The sequence below is a fragment of the Lepus europaeus genome, chromosome 11 (genome assembly GCF_033115175.1).
Source record: "Lepus europaeus isolate LE1 chromosome 11, mLepTim1.pri, whole genome shotgun sequence".
NCBI classification, from domain to species: Eukaryota; Metazoa; Chordata; class Mammalia; order Lagomorpha; family Leporidae; genus Lepus; species Lepus europaeus.
The window spans coordinates 43,840,831-43,864,767 of NC_084837.1; the positions used below are offsets into that span (position 1 = coordinate 43,840,831).

At 46.8% G+C, this 23,937-nt stretch overlaps 1 protein-coding gene across 2 annotated transcripts; it reads right to left on the minus strand.

Annotated features, from left to right (window-relative positions):
• Window positions 1-80: 80 nt before the first annotated feature.
• Window positions 81-12,190, minus strand: COCH (cochlin). 2 transcript variants are annotated; one of them, XM_062204623.1, is made up of 12 exons: window positions 12,157-12,190; window positions 12,006-12,060; window positions 11,442-11,446; window positions 10,029-10,185; window positions 9,171-9,304; window positions 8,661-8,723; window positions 7,249-7,293; window positions 7,015-7,162; window positions 4,181-4,284; window positions 3,303-3,529; window positions 2,598-3,114; window positions 81-521 (listed from the first exon to the last, which is right to left on the minus strand). In XM_062204623.1, exons 1-12 carry the CDS (start codon window positions 12,188-12,190, stop codon window positions 346-348), a joined length of 1,665 nt encoding a protein of 554 aa, XP_062060607.1. In that variant the 3' UTR covers window positions 81-345. The 2 variants fall into 2 exon arrangements, with proteins under 2 accessions (XP_062060607.1, XP_062060606.1); XM_062204622.1 differs by lacking the exon at window positions 11,442-11,446 and having other exon boundaries at window positions 12,010-12,060.
• Between the last annotated feature and the right edge of the window lie 11,747 nt (window positions 12,191-23,937).

Below are 23,937 nucleotides of genomic sequence, written 5' to 3' on the forward strand. Positions count from 1 at the left end.
GGAAAACTGCTTTTGGTCTAAGTACTAGATTCTTTTATTAAGCTATTGAATTTGCATATTAATACATTCAATAGGCATCTTAGAACTGTTTAGGACTTTAATTCACAATATTTCCTCTCCTGAGTTTCTGTGGGTCATGATTATGAAGTCTCAGCAGAGTGTTTTGAACAATTAAATTGTAATCAGAAAGTAGTAGCTCTAAATGAATGCTTATGTGCTTAAAATAGCTATTGACATCTTTTATATCTGATCTTTTATATCTGATGCTACAGTATTTCAGTATTACGAGAATACAATTTACACATTAGATCCTCTTGTACTTTCTCTTTCAGTTGTCAAAAGTCACTATTGCTGGGATTCTAAGAAATCTCTACAGATGCCCCTAATAACATCAGAAACGATTGGTTCTAATCCTGTGAACTCTCTTGTGAAGAAAGCGTGAGATTCCTTTGGTTTGGAGGCCATATCTTTCAGGTCATCCAGAGGTGCCCAAGCCACACCAACAGAGAAGATGGTGATTCCTGCAATGGAAGTATTTTTAAATGAATTAAAATCAGGTCCAGCTTACATAAAAAATGATGTGCACGTTTTTTTCATGTATTAGCACGTAGTCACAGAGAAAACTGCCTAGTAATTTCTGAAGAATTAAATCCCCTGTATCAAATTGTTAGGTTTCACAGTCCTGGTATTCAAAGTTTCTCAATAGTTTGGTCAAAACCAGCAATTCTGCTATCACATTTACAGAAATATATGTTCACTGATACAGGAAAAAATATTTGATAAGGTTGAGGATCATCCATGAAACAGTGCACTTATAAAGTAGTAATTATTAACCTGACACAGTATTATAAGAAAAAAGTAACAGCAAACATGCATGGTGAAAACTTTCAGCTAAGCAGGAAATCCCTCCTCTTGCCTATCACGGCAATTAAACATTGTGAGACTGCAGCCAGTACATTAAAGCAAGAATGGCACAAAAGATGGGATAAGTGTATCAAGTTATATAAGGTTGTGTTGTTGGGGGAATGGGGACAAGGGCTCTGTAGATAATGATCTAACTTAATTCTTCCATTTTAATCTTCATAGTTATACAGGTAAACTGTCCCAACAATGTCTTTACTTCCAAAACAAAAATCTAGTAATAAAAAACTGTCAAAAAAGATTCCTATGAAGCCTTCCAGATTTGTTGATGCATTCCAAATAGTATTAGTTGGATTCACCTCAATCCTATTTTTTCAAACTATTTGTTTAGCAGCTTCCTAGTGTGGACTGCTACTGCTGTCTGTCTTCTCCTAGGGTGGAATTCCCCATAACGTTTTGTGTTTCTGAAACAGCGCCTCCCCCACTAACCACAGCTTCATTCCCGTCCACGTTGCAGATTTAGATGATGTAAAAATTACTTGAAACAATTTCTAATCGCCACTAGCCAATCCCCTCTCCACTCTTCAACCCCTGACAGAAGTATTTCCCTCCTCTCTGTCTTCTCTTCAGTTCTATGTTCTAGTTCAGATCATTCAGCTCAGACCCAGTATATAATTAACAATGACAAATTGTGATGTAGCCCTAAAAGGCTACCCTATTTTCTGGCTTTTGTAACTTTTGCTATCACTAAGGGATAATTTTCAAGACAGTGTGGCCACAACCTCCTGAAGTTTCATCAGAAAATACTTGGATTTAATTCACTTCAGCTTGAATACAATCCTGTTGACTGTAATCAGGCTAAGTTTTAAGGAATATGACAGCAAGCAGGTCTTCAACATAGGTTAGTTGCTGATGTATAAAAACTACTTTTTTAGTCCAGATATATAGCTTAAATTGCTATATCAGTTCTGTCCTACTTAATGAAAACAGTATTTCATTAATAATTATTAAAATGCATAAATATAAGTCATAATCAGCAGGAAGGGAAAAGGTTAAGTCATTAGGAATTGGGTAGGGGAAAGTGCACAGTCTAGAAAAGTGAGGCCGTTTGCTCCCTCCTAAGCCACTTGCTACCATCTCCAGACAGGAGACCTCCATTTCCTTGTGGCCTATGTGTCTCGGCAACACCTTAGGTTAACTTTTTCAGGAACAAGGCCTTTGCCAAGCAAGGTTGAGAGCAGAAAGAAACCTTGAATCCTTCTATAGTTCATTATCTCAAGAGCAAATGGGAAGAAAATTTAGATGGGGTAGGTTAAAGTCTTTATTGGAGAATTTATCATCTTAGGAAACTCCAACTTAAAAGTTAGGATATATGACAACATGGGAGGCAACAGTAACCTCTGAGGATTTTGGGACACATGACATGTTTGAGCAGAGCACATGTAATGCGGTTGTTGGCAAGTAAATCTCTCACCAGGCCAGTGCTTAGCGACGTGGACTCCAGCCGGACGCCTGGGTCCAAATCCTGCCTCAGCACTTAAGGAAACAAACCAAAGAGACACAGCTAGTTATCTATAGGTGAGGAGGGCTGCTTTGCCAGTTTAGCAGTTAATGATGAGGCTGTTGGGACAATGACCACACTGCAAGTGTTTGTTCAGTAAACAGAAACATTTATTTACTCCTGAAATGAACTGAACCCCTCAGTTCCCTTCTCATACAAAAGACAAGAACCTTACCTGCATCATGTGCGGCGGCAGCGGGGCCTCGGACATCGTCGTAGGACTGCCCGTCTGTGACGATGACCAGGAAGTTCTTGTTGGGACTGTCCCTCACGGGCCCAAACACATTTCTGACGGTAAAGGAAATGGCGTCGCCAGTAGCTGTTCCACCACTCATGTAGCGGATGTTTCTTATAACGGCCAGCACGTTTTCTTTGGTGCTGTAGTCAGTGAAACTGAATTCTGTGCGCTGATCATAAGTGAACTGGACGGCAGCTATCTTGGCACCGATGTCTGAGATTTCGAAAGTCTTGGCTATGTTGGAAACAAACTCGAGCATGAGGCGGAAATTGCTCTCCCCGACACTGCTGGAGCCGTCGATCAGGAAGGCGATGTTGACTGAGTTATAGCAGGTCTTGCTGCACATCATCTGCTCGTGAGTGCAGAGCTTCTGTACCAGAGGCTTCACGTATTTTGTGGTTCCAAACCAGTTGGGCATGTGGTAAGAGAAGAAGCCGTTATTCCGACAGACGGCCTATTGGAAGAGACACAAAAGATATCCAAAGGGCTCAAACATCGTTTTGTCTTAGAAATTATAAAAGCAGTCTATCTTGAGCATGCAGAGCTAGTCTAGATAACGGGCCAGCCAGCCAGTACTACACTAAGAGGTCTGAAACTGAATCCCATAGCACCACACCAGAAGCTACCCCCATGCCACTTTACCTTGTCAACAAACGCAACATCCTGAACCATCCCCAGTTCTTCAGGGATAGGCTTGGCCACCGAAACTATAAATACATTGACACCAAACTCTCTGGCCACAATGCCAGCCTCCTCGATGTCATCAGAAGGCCAGCCGTCAATAAACACCACCACCACTTTGGGGATCCCTTTTCTCACTCCAGTGTCCGCCGTGAAGAATTTCTGAGCAGTATGTTTCAATGCTTTTCCTAGGTTTGAAGCAGCAGCAAACGCATTTATCACTCCTCAAATCAGATCTGTCATTCCCATAGCAACACGATGCCCCTGAGTTTTAAGAACTTAAATTACATAGAACTTGGTTCTGTAATAATAAAGTCAACCCTTTGGTCTATTTTCCATTACGAAGTAAATATCTCAGATGATCAACTGCAGATAGAGACAAGATGTCAGTACCAGGAGGAAGAGTTGAGTTACTGTTCATGTAAAATAGCTTCGGGGCAGGTGTTTGGCCCAGCAGCTAAGACACTGCTCGAGATGACCTGTATGTCCCATACTGGAGTGCTATGTTTGAGTCCTGGCTCAGCTCCTAACTCCTGCTTTCTGCTAGTGGCACTCTGGTAGGCAGCAAGTTACAGCTCAAGCAGTTGGGTCCCTGCCACCAGTGTGAGAGACCTGGATTGAGTTTCCAGTTCCTGGCTTTGACCTGGCCAGTCCCAGCTGTTCTGGGCATTTGGGAGTGAACCAGCAGATGGGAGCACTCAATTTCATTTGCTTGTTCTGCTCCCCCACCAAATAAGTGAAAAATTTTAAATTCTATAAAAAGTACCATAATACTCTTGTAAGTCTGACCGCTGATAACCCTGTCTTACATGACATCCCAGGTGTCCAAGTCTACTTACCTGTATTGGAATTACCCCCTCTGAAACCTACTTCCTTTATGGCAAACAAAACATCTTTGGCTGTTGTAAAGTTTTTCAAGTAAAATTCTATTTTGGGATGCTCACTAAGTAGAAAAACAAACAAAATGTTATCCATGGAATATTGGAAAGACAAACATGCCATAACAATTTTAAACCCATGTTTAAAATTTTTTATGTTTACAATTACAGCGCATTATTGGACACCCACACCCCATATTGCAGGGCCTGCTTCAAGTCCTGGCTACGCTGCTTATTCGACTTCCTGGTAATGTGCATCCTGGTGAGCAGTAGAGATAGCTCAAGTATTTAAGTCCCTGCCACCCAAGCAGGAGACCCAGATGGAGCTCCTGGCTTGTGGTTTGGGTCTGGCCCAGCCCCAGCTGTTGTAGTCATTTAGGGAGTGAAGTAGCAGATGAAGATCTCAAAACTAACACATATAAGTTATATGCACTTATGGGATACCATGCTGAAATCTTTCAATACATGTATATACTTGTAAAGTCAGAAGTTGGTTTTTTTTAAATTTTTTAAAAATTTATTTGACAGAGTTAGACAGAGACAGAAAGGTCTTCCTTCCGTTGGTTCACTGCCCCCCCTTCCCAAATGGCCGCTATGGCCGGCGCTGCGCTGATCTGAAGCCAGGAGCCAGGTGCTTCTTCCTGGTCTCCCATGTGTGTGCAGGGCCCAAGCACTTGGGCCATCCTCCACTGCCTTCCCGAGCCACAGCAGAGAGCTGGACTGGAAGAGGAGCAACCAGGACTAGAACCCGGTGCCCATATGGGACGCCGGCGCTGCAAGGCATTGGAGGATTAGCCAAGTGAGCCAGGGTGCCGGCCCCAAGTCAGAAGTTTTAAGTCAGGGGCCGGTGCTGTGGTGTAGTGAGTTAAGCCACCACCTACAGCACTACCATCCCATATGGGTGCCGGTTCTAATCCCAGATGCTCTACTTCCAATCCAGTGCCCTGCTAATGTGCCTGGGAAAGCAGCAGATGGCCCAAGTTCTTGGGCCCCTGCACCCACATGGGAGACCCTGATGAAGCTCCTGGCTCTTGGTTTCAGCCTGGCTGTTGCGGCCACTGGGAATGAACCAGCAGATAAAAGACTTCTCTTTGCCTCTGACTGTCCTTCTCTATAACTCTTTCAAATAAAATTTTTTTTGGACAGGTAGAGTTATACAGAGAGAGAGAAAGGTCTTCCTTCTGTTGGTTCACTCCCCAAATGGCCACCATGGCCAGTGCTGCGCCAATCTGAAGCCAGGATCCAGGTGCTTCTTCCTGGTGCAGGTGCAGGGCCCAAGCACTTGGGCCATCCTCCACTGCCTTCCCAGGCCACAGCAGAGAGCTGGACTGGAAGAAGAGCAACCGGGACTAGAACTGGCACCCATTTGGGATGCTGGTGCCGCAGGTGGAGGATTAAGCAAGTGAGCTACGGTGCCGGGCCCTCAAATAAAATTTTTTCTTTTTAAAGTCAAATAACATCCAAGGTTTTTTCTTAATCCCTCGGTATAGAGCTCACCAAGGCACTGCATCCTTACTTGTACAATTATTGGGGATATTTAAGAAATGTAACGAAGACAATTGCTACATTGAGGGGTTAGTATATTTTGGCTAATGCATTAAATATATGTCACATGTATAATATCATTCTATAACTCTACAAGACAGAAGTTATTATCCCAGTTAGGTCAGTGAAGGAACCAAAGCTCAGGGCATTGAGGTAATGTGAGGTAATGGTGAAAAAACAATAGAATAATTGAAGAACAATCATTCATGGGAATATCATGAAACATCATTTTGGGTGAGTATTTGTGATCAGAATATGCTCAAAATACTAAAGGATGAGCACAAAGGATAGAAGTCACTTTTATAGCTTGGGCTTTTGAAAAAAAATACATATATAGTCCAATATTTTCTTAAAATACTGAAATCAACTGAAACATGTTTATATGTAGGAGGTATGATTTGGGAAAGTTTCTTTCTTTGAGCTTTATATGCTTTTCAAACTTTCTATAATGAGCATATTCTAATTTGAAAAGCTATCGGGGCCAGCGCTGTGGTGCAGTGGGTCAACACCTTGGTCTGAAGTGCTGGCATCCCATATGGGTGCTGATTTGAGACCCGGCTGCTCCTCTTCCAATCCAGCTCTCTGCTGTGGCCTGGGAAAGCAGTAGAAGATGGCCCAAGTCCTTGGGCCCCTGCACCCACGTGGGAGACCTGGAAGAAGCTCCTGGCTTTGGATCAGCACAGCTGATCCATTCTGGCCAGTTGGGGAGTGAACCATTGGATGGAAGACCTCTCTCTCTCTCTCTGCCTCTCCTCTCTCTGTGTAACGCTGACTTTCAAATAAATAAATAAATCTTTTTTAAAAAGTCTAAAAAAAACTATCAGTAAATATTTTTAAATGAGTAAGATGAAAAGATCATGTTTCATATCTCCAGCTAGGAGAATGTGGAAGGAACTAAAAATGACAGAACGGGAAGAACAGAGCCATCACTGTATCCTGTTTCCGAGAAGGGAACTTGGTAATCAAGCAGAGGGCGTGGGCACAGATACTGTGTGTAAGCAGCGGGATCTCCGTTTACCTTCTGGTCCTCTTACAGTTAGCATCCAATTCTCTAAATCCTCTCAATCCAAAAGCAAGACACTCAGACCTGCTTGTCTGCCTATGTAGTCTGAAGTCCCAAACTGACAGCTTGGGAATCCAGCTTGTCCACAACTCAGCATGAGCTGAAATGAATGTACCTACTAAAAGGATGGATAATTTATCAATCAAGACAGGACTCAAGTATTCTCCAGTTTTTACAAGGTTGGTACCTGGCTTGAACGAGGCCCACGTGTGGGCCTTCTGTTCCAATTCCCAGCATCAGAGCCACTTTCCCAACAAAATTCTTCTGCAGGTTAAATCGGCGCTGTCCAATGTTAAAGCTTCCATCAATCAAAAACGCAATGTCTGCTTTGCAGTCTGTGAACACAGAAGTCTTTTGTTAAGGGTATCAGGAGTGAAGAGGGGGAAATGCCATTTTCCCAAGTGGGTATTTTGATTCTTACCTTTATTTCCAGTTTTCTTTTCAGGTGTTTTCTTTAGCCTTTTACCTAAAACAATAGAAACACTTGGCATTAGCAAAAGGAGGACGGTTTCCATAGTGAGCAGTCCTTACCAGGAAAAGCTCTTGACAAGGAGTGCCATTTTTTTTTTTTTTTTTTTTTTTTGACAGGCAGAGTTAGACAGTGAGAGAGAGAGACAGAGAGAAAGGTCTTCCCTCCATTGGTTCACTCCCCAAATGGCCGCTACGGCCGGCGCTGGGACGATCCAAAGCCAGGAGCCAGGTGCTTCCTCCTGGTCTCCCATGTGGGTGCAGGGCCCGAGCACTTGGGCCATCCTCCACTGCACTCCTGGGCCACAGCAGAGAGCTGGCCTGGAAGAGGGGCAACCGGGACTAGAACCTGGCTCCTATATGGGATGCCGGCGCCGCAGGTGGAAGATTAACCAAGTGAGCCATAGCGCCGGCCCCAGGAGTGTCATTTTTTAAGACTTGAAAAAATTTCATGTTCTCATGGTTTTCTGGACCAGGGAACAATGCTCCAACAAAGAAACAAGGGAGGACTGGAATAGGCCCATACATTTTAATCCAGGACTTTAATCCAGAACTTTGATATTCCAAACCCACAGCTGAACAAGTTTGGAAACTCAGTTAAAATCCGATGTTCTGGGGTCAGCACTGTGGGAGGTAAAGCTGCTGCCTGCAGTGCAGGCATCCTGTATGGATGCAGGTTTGAGTCCCAGCTGCTCCACTTCTGCTAATAGCTCCCTGCTAATGCACTGGGAAAGCAGCAGAGGATGGCCCAAGTCCTTGAGCCCCTGCACCCAGGTAGGAGACTTGGAAGAAGCTCCTGGCTCTTGGCTTTGTATTGGCCCAGCTCCGGCCATTATACCCATTTTGGGGAGTGAAACAATGGATGAAAGATTGCTATCTATGTAACTCTGCCTTTCAAATGAATAAATAAATATTTTTTTTAAATGTTCTTCATTTATTTGGCTTTAACACTTGCCAAGGTTTAGAAAACAGACCCCTGGCTGTTTCTTGCAGTCGCCACATACCAATTCCTTTGATTCCTTTTACACTGCCATAATTTAGGGAACATAAAGAAAAAAAAACACAGATGGAACTAGAAAGAAGCTGCAAGGCCTGGGTTATTGAATCAGGAAGAAAGAGGAGGACCTCAGGAGAGAGCTAGCAGAGTTCACAACTGAAAATATAGTAAGGAAAAGGAATTTGAAACAAAATAGAATGCTTAACAATATTTATATTAAAATATATTTTATATATTTAATATATACATTTAGCATATTTGCTGTGTTTCTCTTTAATTGATTTTAAAAAGGAAAGCTTTGACCAATAACACATTCATGACTCAAATGCTGTGGCATGCAACCATGAAAAAGGTTCCCTATTTCATACCTGCTGGGGGCCGTGCTGTGGATACTGCTTGTCCTGTGGCTTCCTGGGTGCTACTTTTGCCTTCTGTTAAGATAAACAAAAGCTTATCTTTCCCTCTTCTACAGCATCAAAGTATTAAAGAATTTAATTTTGGATTCTGTAGGTCGATAAACATAACAGTGTAATGGTGGCTGCAGATACGAACCAAAAGGAATTCTTCAGCTGTCATCTTCTAAAGGATCACTAAAAATGAGTTCACCAGTTTTTCAGGGCAAGTGTTCGAGCATTCTGACTGCACACGATTCAAGTTACTGGGGCCACCATCTCACTACAAGGCTGTTCTTTCCCCATTCACCCAAGGTGGGCTTCAGAGGGTGCTGGACCCTCTCATTTCCTGATTCAAAACCATAGCTGACCTCTTCTTGGCCATAAGTTTTGCCATCAAAGAGGCTGGGCTAAGAAAAGCAGCACACATTTTTTTTGGAGGAGGCAGTGTTAATACAAAAGTGAGAACAACGTAACTGCACCTACTTGTCACCGTGAAAGAAGCTGACCATCTGGAAAGCGTCTGCGAGCGGACGCCGTTGGCATCTGCTGAGGAATAGTTTTCCCGGCCAGGGAGGCTGTAGACTCGTACAGGTCCCCCCGAGGTGCCGATCACACCCCTGCAACACAAGTGGTTAGGCTGGGATGCTCCCGGCACCAGGGCATCCCACTGACTCCTAGGCTGTGCTGCACCTGTTGCTCTGGCGAATCAAGGAAACAGCTCAGCAGGGAAGGCATCTAGGAAGCTGCCAGCCTTCTCAAAACCTGCTTACAACAGCGACAAGACCTGCCTGGGGCCTCGGCTTTGTGCTGCTGTTGAGAATACACTTGTAATGGCCTGTTCCTGGCTGCTCAGAGATTAACAAGAGCGCACGGAAGATACTCTAACTGTATGCCCTGGCATGGCATTTTATAAAAATGTATGCTAGTGGCCTTTCCATCGCAGAACAGCATGGCACCTGCTAGCAACAGTGACCCTGGGCAAGACATCTGACAGTCTCCAAGTTCCCACTCCTCATCTACAAAACTCTACCCATGTTGTAGAACCACAGCAGAAGAAATGACGGGCATATAGTAAAACATGGTGCAATCAGGAATGCTTTCGAATCACAAATCTAGTTATCCAGAAGAGAACTTTGCCTATCAGAGAGCTTCCCTTGTGTATTTATTGTTTCAAGGAAAGCAAGGAAAACTCTGCAAAGGAACCCACTTTCTAAGGCCAAAGTTGGCAAGGAAAAGAAAAAAAGAAAAAAGAAAAGCAGGGAGGAAGGGGTTGCAGGCGGCCGCTGGGAGATGGGAACCGGCATGCTAGCAGGTGTCTCCCCACCATGAGCTCTGGCTTACCTATGGATAGCGGCCCCACAGATGCTGGACACAGCAGCGTACACTATGTTCCCAAACACGGAGAATTCCTCCAGGGGGCAGCCGGCGGGGCACAGGACATCTGCTTTCTCCTTCCTGATATCCAAGCCTCTGGTAGTGCACGTGATGGCCAAGGGAACTGCAGAGAAAGCAGGGGAGAGGAGTCACTCGCTTCCTCAGGCTTCTGGGGAAGGCAGTGTGGGAGAGTTGCGCTTTACTTCCCTAATTTCTACGCCTCCACTACGAATAATGACTGATGTACTGTTCTGTACCATTCCAGGCTTTAGAGAGCCAAAAGCTGGCTTTCCAATTGAAAGTAGTCTCCAGCCACACCAAAAGCCTAATGGGAGAACTTACCCAGTTCTCAACCCTGTTGGAAATAAGACACTTGGAAATATTTCAGGTCCAGAAAGTAACAGCAGGCAATGAACATTTACTCAATGAGATGTAAAAATCGCAACTCTGCTGACACCGTGTCCCTAGGGCAGTGTGTGCTGAGGGTGTTCAATCTGGGCTGAGCTTGCCGGGGAACGCCGTCACCAACACACACACTTGTCTAAGCCAGCCTTCCCTCCCCTGAACCATTATCCCAACTGTTACCAACGCGGAGCCCCAACACCACCTATTAACTTAGGCAAACCAGGGAACTGCTGCTTGCTTAGATTCCCACAGATTCTTCAGCACCGTCTTCATTTCACCGATGAGGAAGTTAAAGCCATGGGTTAATTTGCTCCAGAAAGCATTCTTCGAACTCCCCACGCCAAGAAACCGCCAGGAAGATGCTCCCTCCAGGACGGATCATTTCTATCTCCATTAAACCCGGCTATTTCTGCGCCAGATCTGCCCCCAAAGACACATCGGGTGATGAATGCATTTTCAAAAAGCACTCTCTATTTTTAAGTTTTGAGTCAACCTGCCTAAGTAAGAACATTAAAACTGTTATTGCAAAGAGGGAAGTAAAGACAAGCTGCTGGCCACGTGGGGCCAGACAAGGGATCACATAAGTCACTCGGTTTCCTGAGGATAGCACACTAGATTAAAATTATTAAGTGCTATTTTCCAAACATAGCAACCTGCCTACCCAAATCCTGCTGAGACGGATGCTTCCAACACCCCTCCCCCTTTCTTCCAAGACAGGGGTATACTGTCTGGCCGCACTGCCCAGGGACCCCGCCTTGTGCAGTCCCCGGGGAAGGGAGGGTGTTGCCAGGCGTCATGCCGTCTTTGGCTCTGAAACCCTCCGCAGAGCTGGGAAAGCTACAGCCCTCGCCCCGGCACTGGTCTCGTGCCTGTGCTCCAAGAGCCTTCACCCTGTGGGTTGCGGGCGGGGAGATCGCCCTCCACTGCCCGCACGGCAGGGTCCGTGTGCGGGAGACCCGCGCTCAGAGGCAACACCTAGCCTTTTTCCTGCGTCCCAAGAAAGCGACGGCTCGCGGCATGAGTGCGCCTCTTACCTTGCACAAAATACACGTCCCTACGCGTGGAACACGTGGAACGAACTCTTTTTGGACTTTCTCGCACGCCAAGTGGGACTGAGAAGGCCGCTTTTACCATAGCGGTTACAGCTGGAAGCAAAGCTAGTGCGCGGACCAAGGCGGGCCAAACCGGCGAGCCTCGCTCCCTCCGGGCGACTACAGCCCCAGGTCGGGTCTTCGAGGCTTCTCCGCGACCCCACGTGCAGCGGCACCGCCTGGGAGAGCGTGGCCCGGCCCCGGCCGGCCCGGGAGCCCGGCTCGTGCGTGGACGCGGGGCACGCGCTCTTCCCCGTGCCTCGCTACCGACCCACGCCCGGGGCCCTCGGCGTGCGAGGCACGGGTTAGCCACGGCGGCTCGCGTGCCTGCGGTACGCCAGGTGGCGGCTCCCACATTCGCACGCTCCAGCTCTGCGCCCCAAACCAGGGTCCGGGGGCCCTGATCGGAGCCCCTCGGACCGCCTGGCCCGACCCCGGGACCCGCGACTCACCTGCTCCCTCGCTGCCCGCGGGCTCCGGCAGCGGCAGCAGCAGACACACACCTGCGGAGAGAGAGAGAGCGAGCGAGCGAGCGAGCGCTGGCAGCAGCCCCAGCCGGCCGCGCGCGAGGGGAAGGGGCGCCGGGGACGCCTACCCACCGAGGCAGAGCGCCGGGAGCCAGGCTGCAGACATGGTGGCTGAGCGGCGGTCGGGACCTGGGAGACAGCGAGAAGGTGCAGGAGGCTGGGGAGGGGAGAAGGGGGCCGGGAGCCGAGGCCCCGCGTCCCCACCGCCCCGCGCCTGCCCCTCCTCCGAGATCCCGCACCCCTCGCAAACCCTGGGGCAGCCGAGGGGAGGGAAGAGGAGGAGCAGCCGCGGCTCCGGGGCCAGCGCCCCCTGCGCTCCCGCAGCAAATCGATGTGCAACCTGGGGCCGCACCGGGAGAGACCGGAGCGCCCACGCTAAGACGGACAGACAAGCCCGGGCTCTGCACCTGCGTGGGATCCGCACGGCTGCACCGGAGTGCCGACAGCTCGGCTCCCCGGGCCGCTATAAAGGCCGGGCCGCGCGCATGAGCACTGCGCGGGGGGCGCGGGGGGCGCGGGGCGGGGGCTGGGCGCGGGTCCCGGGGCCCCCGCGGCGGCCGTCCGGCTCCGCCCTCTCCCCCTCCGCACCCCCTAGGGAGGCCGGCGCGGAGGCGCCACCCCCGCGGCGCGGGGCTTGGCCACCTGGGCTCGGCGTGCGTCCCTCTGGGGAGGCGCGACGGTGCCGGACAGAGTCGTGCGGGGCGGGCGTCGGGGCGGGCTGCGCGCCCGGGGAGCCCGAGTGCTGGGGCGCGGCGGTCCCCACGGGCGGTCGGACGGCGAGGACGGCAGGACGCTCGGCCGTGCTGGGAGGGCGGCGGCTCCCCGTGCCCTTGCTCCTGCTCTTTCTGGGAGGTGGGCTTTCCGACTTGGCAGCCCCGCCGTGGGTTGGCTCACGAGACCCGCACATCCTGGGCACTCTTTCAAGGTGGAAGCGGGTCAGGGGCAGCACACGGGGCCAGTGGCACGGGTGGGCGGCCTGTGGCTGCTGGGGAGCCACCCTCGGGCCCAGCAAACCCCAAGGCTACCTCTGGCCCGGCACACTTTCCGTGCGCTTGTTCAGTTGGGACTTATTCGCCATAAAACCTTCCCATGTTTACACTAAAGTGCAAACCGTCACCCCCACAATGACCCCGGTCCTGGCGCTCGCTGGCCAGTCCCGTTCCCAGCCCCACTCCTGCTTCCTCGCCCGCAGCCTCGCGGTCGGTGGACGGCTACCGCCCTAGGGCTCCACTTTCCCCGAGTGCGTCCTGAGGCTCACGCCTGGTGGTCTGTAAGGTTACCTCCTTGCTTGCTTTTGCTGAGTAGTAGTCCCACCGCGTTTCAGAAACGTTTGCATCCTGTCATTTGAGAAGCAGAGAGACAGACAGCAATCCCAGTCTACTTACTGCCTTGGCCCATTCCCTAGGCGCCAGCGGTGGGCTCCCGGATGGAAACCAGGAACCTGATCGAGGTCTCTCACGTGGGTGGCGGGAGCCGACTCGTTTGAGCCATTACCACGGCTCCCTCCCTCGGTTCCTAATCAGCAGGAAGCTGGAGTCCTGGGTGTCAACAACCGGGCCAAATGCCCGCCCTCCGCTCTCGTTTTTTATGGAGGAACAAGCATCCCAGCATCGCCTGCAAACCAGAGCCTGGCCACCTGAAGGCTGTCTTTCTGGTTGGGACCCCTGCGTGTTTCCAGGGGCGGCTGGGGACTGTTGCTGCCGTTCCCCAGTGTCTTCAGGGGGGAAGGGAGGGATGTGATGTGTATTGTCACGGTTGCTTTAAAGATTTCATCTTTCCCCTAATAGAGTTACTCTTTTCTTAGACATCCAGTGACCCAGCCACAGCCCTTGACATGTTCCATGGGAGAAATTTCAAGCCTCAGGACAATGAAAGCTGTCTGCTATCAGGGTTAGATAACCTCCCATTAGGCGGGGCGCGTTGTCGTGATGCTATGTCATTAGGGAGCGTTCACCTTCTGGACCAAAGCCACCACTGTGCTGCTGAGCAGGCAGGTGCCAGAGTGGGGCCTGGTGTCCAGGGCTCCCTTGGGGCACAGGTGGCCTCCTGGGATGTAACTTCACAGAGAGATTTGGCAGAGGCTAAACTATGCTGCCATTTCCATGATACACCCTGGGTCTGTGACCATTTAAAAAGAAAGGAAATACCTCATTGAATTTCATGCTTATTTACCCCAAGGTTCATTTTAATTATTTTGTTTTGAAACATTTAAGGGAAGTTAGTCATTATTTAATTTTTATTTTTGGGCAGGCTGATGGAGGAGGATGGTGGAGGAGTGGGGATCAGAGTTTTCATTCTCGCTTTGTTCCTGCCCTCACCATAAGGAAAAATACCTGCATGTAAGAAACAATTTGGAAATATCTGAAGAAGAGAGGCGGGTCAAACCTGCGTGCGTTTGAATTAAAATATGAATTGCTGGGGCCAGCGTTATGGCACAGTGAGCTACGCTGCTGCCTAAGACACCTATGGCATCCCATTTGGGAACACTGGTTCCAGTCCTAGCTGCTCCGCTTCTGATCCATCCTCCCTGGGAGAGCAGCGGAAGATGGTCCAGGTATTTACCTCTGCTACTCTCATTCCTGGCTCCTGCCTTCCATCTGGCCCAGCCCCAGTTGTGGCTGTCTGTGGAGAGAAACAACAAATGGAACATCCCTCTCCTCTCTCTCTGCCTTTTAAATAAATAAATACATCTTTTTTTAAAGGTGTATTTTTTTATTTGAAAGTCAATGTTACACAGAGACAGGAGAGGCAGAGAGACAGAGAGAGAGAGAGAGAGAAAGATCTTCCATCTGCTGGTTCACTCCCTAAGTGGCTGCAACAGCCAGAGCTGTGCTGTTCTGAAGCCATGAGCCAGGAGATTCTTCCAAGTCTCCCACACGGGTGCAGGGGCCCAAGGATTTGGGCCATCTTCTACTGCCATCCTGGGCCATAGCAGAGAGCTGGATTGGAAGTGGAGCAGCTGGGTCTAGAACTGGCACCCATTTGGGATGCCAGCTCTTCAGGCCAGGGTGTTAACTGGCTACACCACAGTGTACAGGCTTACATTATTTATTTATTTATTTTAGTGAGTTGTTTGGATGATGGTTTTGTATTCAGTTGGATAACACTTCAGGGTAGTATACTCCTAGGATATTTGACTAGTTTATTCTGCTTTAATTAAGAGTATTTGATATTCAAAATTGAGACTAACTGGGGAGCCTTAAAAAGCGCTGATGCTTGGGTCCCTCCCCAGAGGTGTTAGTAGAATGGGTCTGGGGTGTGAGTACTTTAAACTCTAGGTGATGCGTGTGTGCAGCCCGGGGTGCATTATATCTAGCGCAGTGCTAGAGGTTAAGTAATAGTTCTCACTTTTGCATTCTTTCACTATTGGCTCATTAAAGTTCCACCTCGAACACCTTTGCTGCATTGCTCTGATGAAATGTGGAAGCCTTTTTTGCCCTGGTGGTTAAGAGAAATCCCAGCAGAAGGGTAACAAAGTCTATTTCAAACCTGATTTTCCCGGAGCGCGCCGCCTGCTCACAAGGCTCTGTACAGCGTGAGCTGGTGATGTCAAGGGGAGGAACTGCTACACCTGACATCCTAGGTAAATGAATGAATCAGTCCCATTCTGTCTTGGCATTTGCTACCTTGTACTGATTTAAAAGAACGCTTTTATTTTAGGGAAGTTTCAGATTTACAGGAAAATTTCTCAGAGACTACAGAGTTCCCAAACACTCCACTCCTAGAATCCTCTAGTGTTAACATCTTATTTAGTATGGCACAGTTGTCACAATGAATGAACCAATCCTGATAGATTGTTATTGACTAAAGTCTGTGTTTTATTTAGAGTTCCTTGGCTGTACCTATGTCCCTTTTCTGTTCCTGGATTCACCCAACGCACCACACTATAACCCTCGGGCCCCTCTCCGCGGTGACACAATCTCCAATTTTCCTTGTCTTTAATGACCTTGACAGTTTTGAGGAATATTGGTCTGATACTTTGTAGAATGTTTCCGCAATTGGGATTTGGCTATTGTTCTCACTATTAGACGGGGCCTATTGCGTTATGGGGAGAAAGACCCACAGGTGAGGTGTCAGTCTCCTCATGCTGTCTCGAGGGTCCATGCCCCCGGCACGACGTAGCACTGTTGATGTGGACTCCGGACACGTGGCCGCAGTCGTGTTTACCAGCCCAGTCCACTGTACATTTACCCATCTGTTCTGCCTTTCCAAGCTGTGCTCTCTGCAAGGAAGTCGTGTCCTTACGGAGCAGGGAGTTAGGTTCAGCCACCTTGAGGGCAGAGTGTCTACATAAACGATTGAGAATTCTTCTGCGTGGGATATTTGTCTCTTCTTCCCTACTTATTATTTACTTTTGTTTTTATTTGTGGCAACTCTTCTCCGAAAGGCTGTCAGCTCCTTGAAGGCAGAGAGTATTCCGTTTTCTTCTCTATTCCCAATAACTTGCACAATGCTTTGGGGTACGGAGCATGCGCTCAGTCACTGATGTGGAGGGTAGACTACCAGCTTCCGCTCCAGGGTGTCTGCTGATGGCTTCACCGTAAGATCTGGGCCACAAAGTTGCCCATTTGGCTCTTGTCACAGGTGTCATCAAAATTCTAATGGTGATCTTTTTTATTTTTTTATTTATTTGACAGGTAGAGTTATAGGCAGTGAGAGAGAGAGACAGAGAGAAAGGTCTTCCTTCTGTTGGTTCACCCCCAAATGGCCGCTACGGCTGGAGCTGCGCCGATCTGAAGCCAGGAGCCAGGTGCTTCCTCCTGGTCTCCCATGCAGGTGCAGGGCCCAAGCACTTGGGCCATCCTCCACTGCCCTCCCGGGCCACAGCAGAGAGCTGGACTGGAAGAGGAGCAACCGGGACAGAATCAGGCACCCATATGGGATGCTGGCGCTGCAGGTGGAGGATTAACCAAGTGAGCCCTGGCGCTGGCCCCTAATGGTGATCTTGACACTGTGCCAAGCCCTCTGTACATTCCAATTGCATCTTTGTGACACAGCCGCAAAATGGATATCATCCTGATTTTATGAATGAAACACCTGTCCTGGGCTGATAAAGGCTCTCGTCCCAAGGTGCACAGCTAGAAAACAGAGCCAGGATTCAAATCTAGATCGTCAACGTCCATGGCCTGCTCTACCAGGTTGTAGGCCAAAAAAATTCACAAGGAAAAAGACTGAAGAAATGCCAAAGGGGAGTGGAATTGACGAGCACTGTAAAACTATAGACCAATCAAAAAGAAAAAAAATCCCTGAGTAAAGAAGTGAGTTCTTTGAAATTGGTCCATCCTTAGGAGAAACGTGCGATCTGTAGGTAGGCATAACAAGATATTTAGGAATATTATGCATTCCAAACAAAAATACAGGAGTTTCTGCTCATATTTTTAGCATTCATGTCAAATAATAATTTCTAAAATGCGTTGATCTAGAGCAAAACTCTGAAGTGATTCATTAGCTTCTGAGATGGGTGGGAATTCGTGCTGATCCCAAAGCCTTCACTCCGAGGGTCTGCTCTAGAAATAATGCTTCTACTGGTCATCTTCTGGGGCTGTTGATTCTTCCCTTCCTTGGTGGATGTGGCTGATTTGTGGCATGGTGGTCAGCTGGTGGTGAGAGTAGTGATTATTTGAAGTCATTGATCCAGCAAGCTTTCTACCATGGAACTGTTAAGATCTATCTTGTAGATGTCATTCTGGGGGATTATGTATTGACAATGTTGCTAAAAAGTGAAATGCATGTAACAGTTTCTATTGAAATGAAGAGTACAAGCTGAATACAGATTTTTTTTCCAAATAATTTTTCCTCTGTAGTAAAAGCAGATTTGTGCAGCATGAGAGGCACCTCTTTGCAATATGGTGGATATGTATGATTGAAATGTTTAATAAGGATGAATTCTATCTCTATTTTTCTAAGTTTACTGTTCTGCTGTGATATTGTTTTCAAAATAATTGTTGAAGAAATTATAATATTTTGTCAAATCTAGGCCTTGATAAAATATAAGCTATACAGTCATTAACATGACTTTACATAAAAAATATGCATTTGGGAGAAGTATGCTAGTTGTAAAATGCATTTAGATTTCAGAGGTGTTAAAGTATGGTAAAATGAAAATCTTTTCTGAGAATCAGTGACACTTATTATTCCTTACTCTAAAAGGATACATTTAACAATAAGTAGCTCCTAATGCTTGGAAACAGTTAAACCATGTAAAGGAGGAGGGGAAACATTAAAAAGACAGAATATTACTTAAATTTACCTTGAGTTTCCTGGAATTCAAGGTACAGAAAGAAAGTTCATCTTACAATATACCGCATGATTAAGAGGATTTATCCTTAGGCAAGACAAACTTTTTCTGGAACTGGGTTATTAAAAGAAAAGCTTATTGGAAACATGAAAAAAGCCCATGGCAGTTTAAAAGATGTTGCCTTCAAGAATAGTTTTGAACAAGACAGAAAAGTTTTCATTTGGCCGTATCTACCACCCTGAAAGCACAAAGAATGAGTGGAAATTGGGCCACTATCTTTACACATTTTGAAATGAAGTGAAATGTGCTTAAAATGCTTAGCATTTCACACTAAAGAACATCTTTAATCCTAACGCTGTGCCAAGTAAGACATCCATAATAATGAGATTCTCTGAGCTTCCTATTAATCTGAAAAGCTACAATTATTTGAAACTTAATTGATACGGAAAATAATTTTCATGCCGAGAAAAAAAGCACAAGTTTCAACTGTTTTTTTGATGGAGTTATTAAACATCAACAGTTTTGTAATTGTAATAAAGCTAATTCAAATTAGGCATTAAGCCCAGAAGTTCCATGTTGGGTTTTTTTTAGACTTTTTTGAAAAAACAAAAACCAAAAACCAAAAAACAGGGTCTGGCTCTGTGGCATAGCAGGTAAAGCAGCCACCTGCAGTTCTGGCATCCCATATGGGTGCCAGAGTCCCGGCTGCTCCACTTCCAATTCAGCTCAGTGCTGTGGCTCCGGAAAGCAGTGGAGGATAGCCCAAGTCCTTGGGCGCTGCACCCAAGTGAAAGACCCAGAAGGGCTCCTAGCTCCTGCCTCTGGATTGGCTCAGCTCCGGCGTTGCGGCCAATTGGGAAGTGAACCATCGGATGGAAGACCTCTCTCTCTCTCTGTCTCTCCTCTCTCTGTGTAACTCTGACTTTCAAGTAAATAAATAAATATTTAAAAATACAAGGTTTTCTTTCCATCTCTTTAAATAAATGTAGATTATTTTCTATAATTTCATCAATGGTCTGTGTTTTGATGATTGTGTCTCATGCTTGTCCCTTGCATTTAAAAGCATTAGAGAGGTTTGATCAGATTCGCGTGATTGTTTCTAATTGTAGTAAAAAGCAAGGAGTGTTAAATTTATGATACTACTCATTTTGAAGTGTGCAGTTCAGTAGTGTTAAGAATATTTAAGATAATTTTGTGTGTGAGAGAGTTACTCTATACTTGGCAGTTTATATGGTGGAAGCATGGGGAAGTATAAAATGTTTTCTTTTGTGATTTTTTTTTTTACTATAGTGTTGTTGTTTGTTTGTTTGTTTGTTTTTGACAGGCAGAGTGGATAGCGAGAGAGAGAGAGAGAGACAGAGAGAAAGGTCTTCCTTTTGCCGTTGGTTCACCCTCCAATGGCCGCCGAGGCCGGCACACTGCGGCCGGCACACCGTGCTGATCCGAAGGCAGGAGACAGGTGCTTCTCCTGGTCTCCCATGGGGTGCAGGACCCAAGCACTTGGGCCATCCTCCACTGCCCTCCCGGGCCACAGCAGAGAGCTGGCCTGGAAGAGGGGCAACCAGGACAGAATCTGGTGCCCCAACCGGGACTAGAACCCCGTGTGCCGGCGCCACAGGTGGAGGATTAGCCTATTGAGCCACAGCGCCAGCCTCTTTTATGATATTATCAGTTTTAGTCATTGCCTTGAATCTTTAACTATTGGGGTAATATTCTTAATTTTAGCTTTCTTTCTTTGTTTATTAGTGGAATACTTTTAAAAAAGAAAGATTTATTTGTTTATTTTTTCACTTTTATTTAATGAATATAAATTTCCAAAGTACAGCTTATGGATTACAATGGCTTTCCCCCCCCCATAACTTCCCTCCCACCCGCAACCCTCCCATCTCCTGCTCCCTCTGCCACTCCATTCGCATCAAGATTCATTTTCAATTCTCTTTATATACAGAAGATCAATTTAGTATATATTAACTAAAGATTTCAACAGTTTGCACCCACACAGAACCACAACTAGTACTGTTTGAGTACTAGTTGTAGCATTAATTCACATTGAACAACACATTAAGGACAGAGAAGAGTAAGTGCACAGTGACTCCTGTTGCTGACTTAGCAAATTGACACTCTTGTTTATGGTGTCAGTAATCACCCTAGGCTCTTGGCATGAGTTGCCAAGGCTATGGAAGCCTTTTGAGTTCGCCGACTTCAATCTCATTCAGACAGGGTCATAGTCAAAGTGGAAGTTTTCTCCTCCCTTCAGAGAAAGGTACCTCCTTCTTTGATGGCCCATTCTTTCCACTGAGATCTCACTTGCAGAGATCTTTCATTTAGGTCCTCTCTCTCTCTCTCTCTCTCTTTTTTTTTTTCTTTTTTTGCCAGAATGTCTGGACTTAAATTCTGAGTTACAGAGAGAGAAAAAAAGAGAAAGATCTTCCATCCTCTAGTTTGCTACTCAGATGACTACAATGGCCAGAGCTGGGCCGGTCAGAAGCCAGGAACTTTTTCCAGGTCTCCCATGTGGGTACAGGGGCCCAATCACCTGGGCCATCCTCCACTGCTCTCTCTCCACAACAGAGAGCTGGATCATAAGTAGAGCACCGGAACTCAAACAGGTGTCCAAATGGGATGCTGGCACTGCAGGTGGTGGCCTTACCTGCTATGCTACAGCACCAGCCCCTCCATGAGGCATTTTCTAATTTGCTCCTGAGTCTTTGTGACATAGCTCTTCTTGTCTTTGATGGTTTCCTTGCTCTCAGGGATGACAAGATGTGCCAGGCTCAACTTGGAACTGAACTGACTAGTTCTCCAGGTAACCGAGTTTCCTTGTAGTGGCATTTAAACATTATAATCTTGGTGCTGGGGGAGCTCATTGCTACTGGTTGGTCATTATTCCTTGGCATTTTTGGTGGATGGATCTAGGCATAATTCTTTTCCTATAAAACACTTCGTTGGTTTGCATGTATACTATCAGCTCCAAGACTTGAGAGTATTTATTTTTATCAGTGATTGGAAAGCTTTATTGTTTTTCATATATACCCAGAACCTTAGTTCTCAGTGACACTACTTGAATTACTAATGTAATGTATTCCACAATATGTGAAAATAGTCTCAGAATGACAGTGCTTCAGATATATAACTTAAGATTTTTTTTGATTGCTATAATCAGTATTTCGGACATAATGGAAGTCAACTGGTCTTGGACAAGTTGCAAATGGACAGCAACATCCTGGTGAAAACTGAATGACAAAATAATGATGTGTGTGTGTGTGTGTGTGTAGTGTGAAGTTTAAAGGAACTCAGTAGGACTACTAAATCAATCCAGAGAAGCCCATAGCCCCCTGTTTATGTCAGATGGCGTATTCCTGTGGCTTATAAGCAGCGCGAACTCCTGGGAGGAGAGGAAGTATAGGGAGTGTTGAATGTGAGGATTGTTGAGTCAGCCTTTCTGAACTGGAGTTCCAGAAAATGATTTGGGAGATTATTTTCTCAGTTCTCCCAAGGATGAAAATGACAGGTACCATTTTAGATGCAAAGGAGAGAAATGAGTTTGTTACGTACAGCGGATGACCAAGGCAGTAGAGCTTGGGGACTGGTCACCAAGGGCTGTTGGAGATTATTCTAGTAAGTTAAAATCCCTGGGGCAGAAGTTTCAGATGAAAAGGGCATTTGCTGGCCTACCTTGTTTTTACAGAGGCTCAAGAAAGTTCTGATCAATTCCTGTTTGTCGTTTGAGCCCACACAATTTTCTTCCATCTAAGAATTTGTTTTGGATGCTGGCATAATTGAGACAATCATTTCTACACTCAGTGACGTCTGTTTGCTTGGCTCCATTTGAAATGGAGTTGAGGAAATTCAGCCCTGCTGTGTCCCTCACACATCACTACATTTGACAGATTAGAATTCTGCTGCTTGCTGTTTTGTCCAGTCATTTTGGTGGCGACGTTAGCCTTTTAATTTTCACTTCTTAAATTTGTTGCCACTTTTGCCCAATCATGACAGTGATGGAGGACACGGACCCAAATCCCTCAAAGATAAAAACGCATTGTTTTAGATTTTGGATACAACACAGGTTTTGAATGGACTCAAAAGTTGCTGCGGATATGGAAGTAACACCCTTACAAAGTACATTCTTGCTTCCATCTCCCTTTATCGAACTGCTGTTTCTAGCAGTAGTCACTCTGAAATCCACAGATACCCTGTTTGGAAGCACAGAGTGAGGAATGAATACCAGGGGAAGCTAACTAAGCGTGATCAAAAGTTACAGGCAGGATCAGAGCTAGCCCATGTGTCCCGGCCCCTGCAGGGGATACAACACTGCCTCCCACTACACTGAGAACTCCGTTACTCTCCTGAATCTAGCACCAAGGGCTGCTATTGACAAATTTGGGCCGAAGTCATGTGCAGGGGATATAAAATGAGTGCAGGAGGCTTGTCATTGATGTTGAGCTTTTTGAGTTAGACTGCTCTAAAGAGATAAAAGTTTGCTATTCAGGGACCATATCCATGTCCACAAAAACAAGAGATGTCCTCCTCCAGCTGCATGGTGCCAAGGAACTGGTTTCTTGTTTTCAAGATTCATTGGTTAAGTGATTGATTTTGAAAGTCAGCGTTACAGAGAGAGAGAGCAAGAGACAGAAAGAGGGAGATCGTCCATTTGCTGGTTCACTCCCCAGGTGGCCTCAGTGGCCAGTGCTGGGCCAGGCTGAAACCAGGAACTTCATCCAAATCTCCCACGTGGGTGCAGGGCCCCAAGCACGTGGGCCATCTTCTGCAGCTTTTCCCGGGCACATTAGCAAGAAGTAGAGTAGCTGGGATTTGAACCAGTGCCCATATGGGATGCCAGCTTTAGCTGCTATGCTGACACTGGCCCCCGGAACTGATTTCTTGCTCAGCTGTCTGCGACAAGGCTTACTGCCTTCCCAGCTGCTGAACTCCTGTCCTCACCGATATTAACAGAGTGCTGCAGGGATGGCGCTGTGCTGGCTGCTGGGGAAGCAAGTGCGACAAAGCCCTGCTGTCAAAGAGCCCATCAGCTGCCAGGGACTGAGACCTTGGTTGGCGGGGAATGCTCAGCAGTCCGCCTTCCCAGGGGTTGTCCTCATATTTAGTCCTGATTCTTCGTTTGCAGCCGTGTCCATTCTCTTCGTCCTTGGTGCACCTATACTCACAGACTCACCTATTGGTGCTTTCTTGGAGGTGAGGGTTCCTTCTTGTTTTCACTTGACTGCTAATTTTCATTTTTTTTTTCTTCCTTCTGTAGTGGTTGTAGCTCTCTACTTGGGTCGCCGCCTGGGGTTTCTGTGTAACCATGTAGTTTGTGAAATCGTCTGCCTCACGGTTCCATGGTAGGCACGTCAGCTCTGGTTCTACCTGTAGAATGAGCCCAGAATGGCTGTTTAGACAGGGATCCTTGAACTCACAAGTATTTCCATAGAAACAGTGGAGATTGAGTTAGAATTCTGAAGAGGGGCTTTATGGTGTGCAGAGTATAAACAACACCATTTTAATATTTTCAAGTACTTGCACATCTATTGTCTCTTTATCCTTTCTAATATCCTGTGAGTTACAAGAGCAAAGTATGATTACCTTTATCTGACAGATAAAAACGATGCACCACC

Excerpts from the sequence above, each read along its gene's own strand:
- COCH (XM_062204623.1), bottom strand. The coding sequence starts at position 12,190 with ATGTCTGCAGCCTGGCTCCCGGCGCTCTGCCTCG. Across the intron at positions 12,061-12,156 it reads GCTCCCGGCGCTCTGCCTCG|GTGTGTGTCTGCTGCTGCCG; the intron begins GTGGGTAGGCGT and ends CTCTCTCCGCAG. Across the intron at positions 3,530-4,180 it reads AGGGGGTAATTCCAATACAG|GAAAAGCATTGAAACATACT; the intron begins GTAAGTAGACTT and ends CTTCAAACCTAG.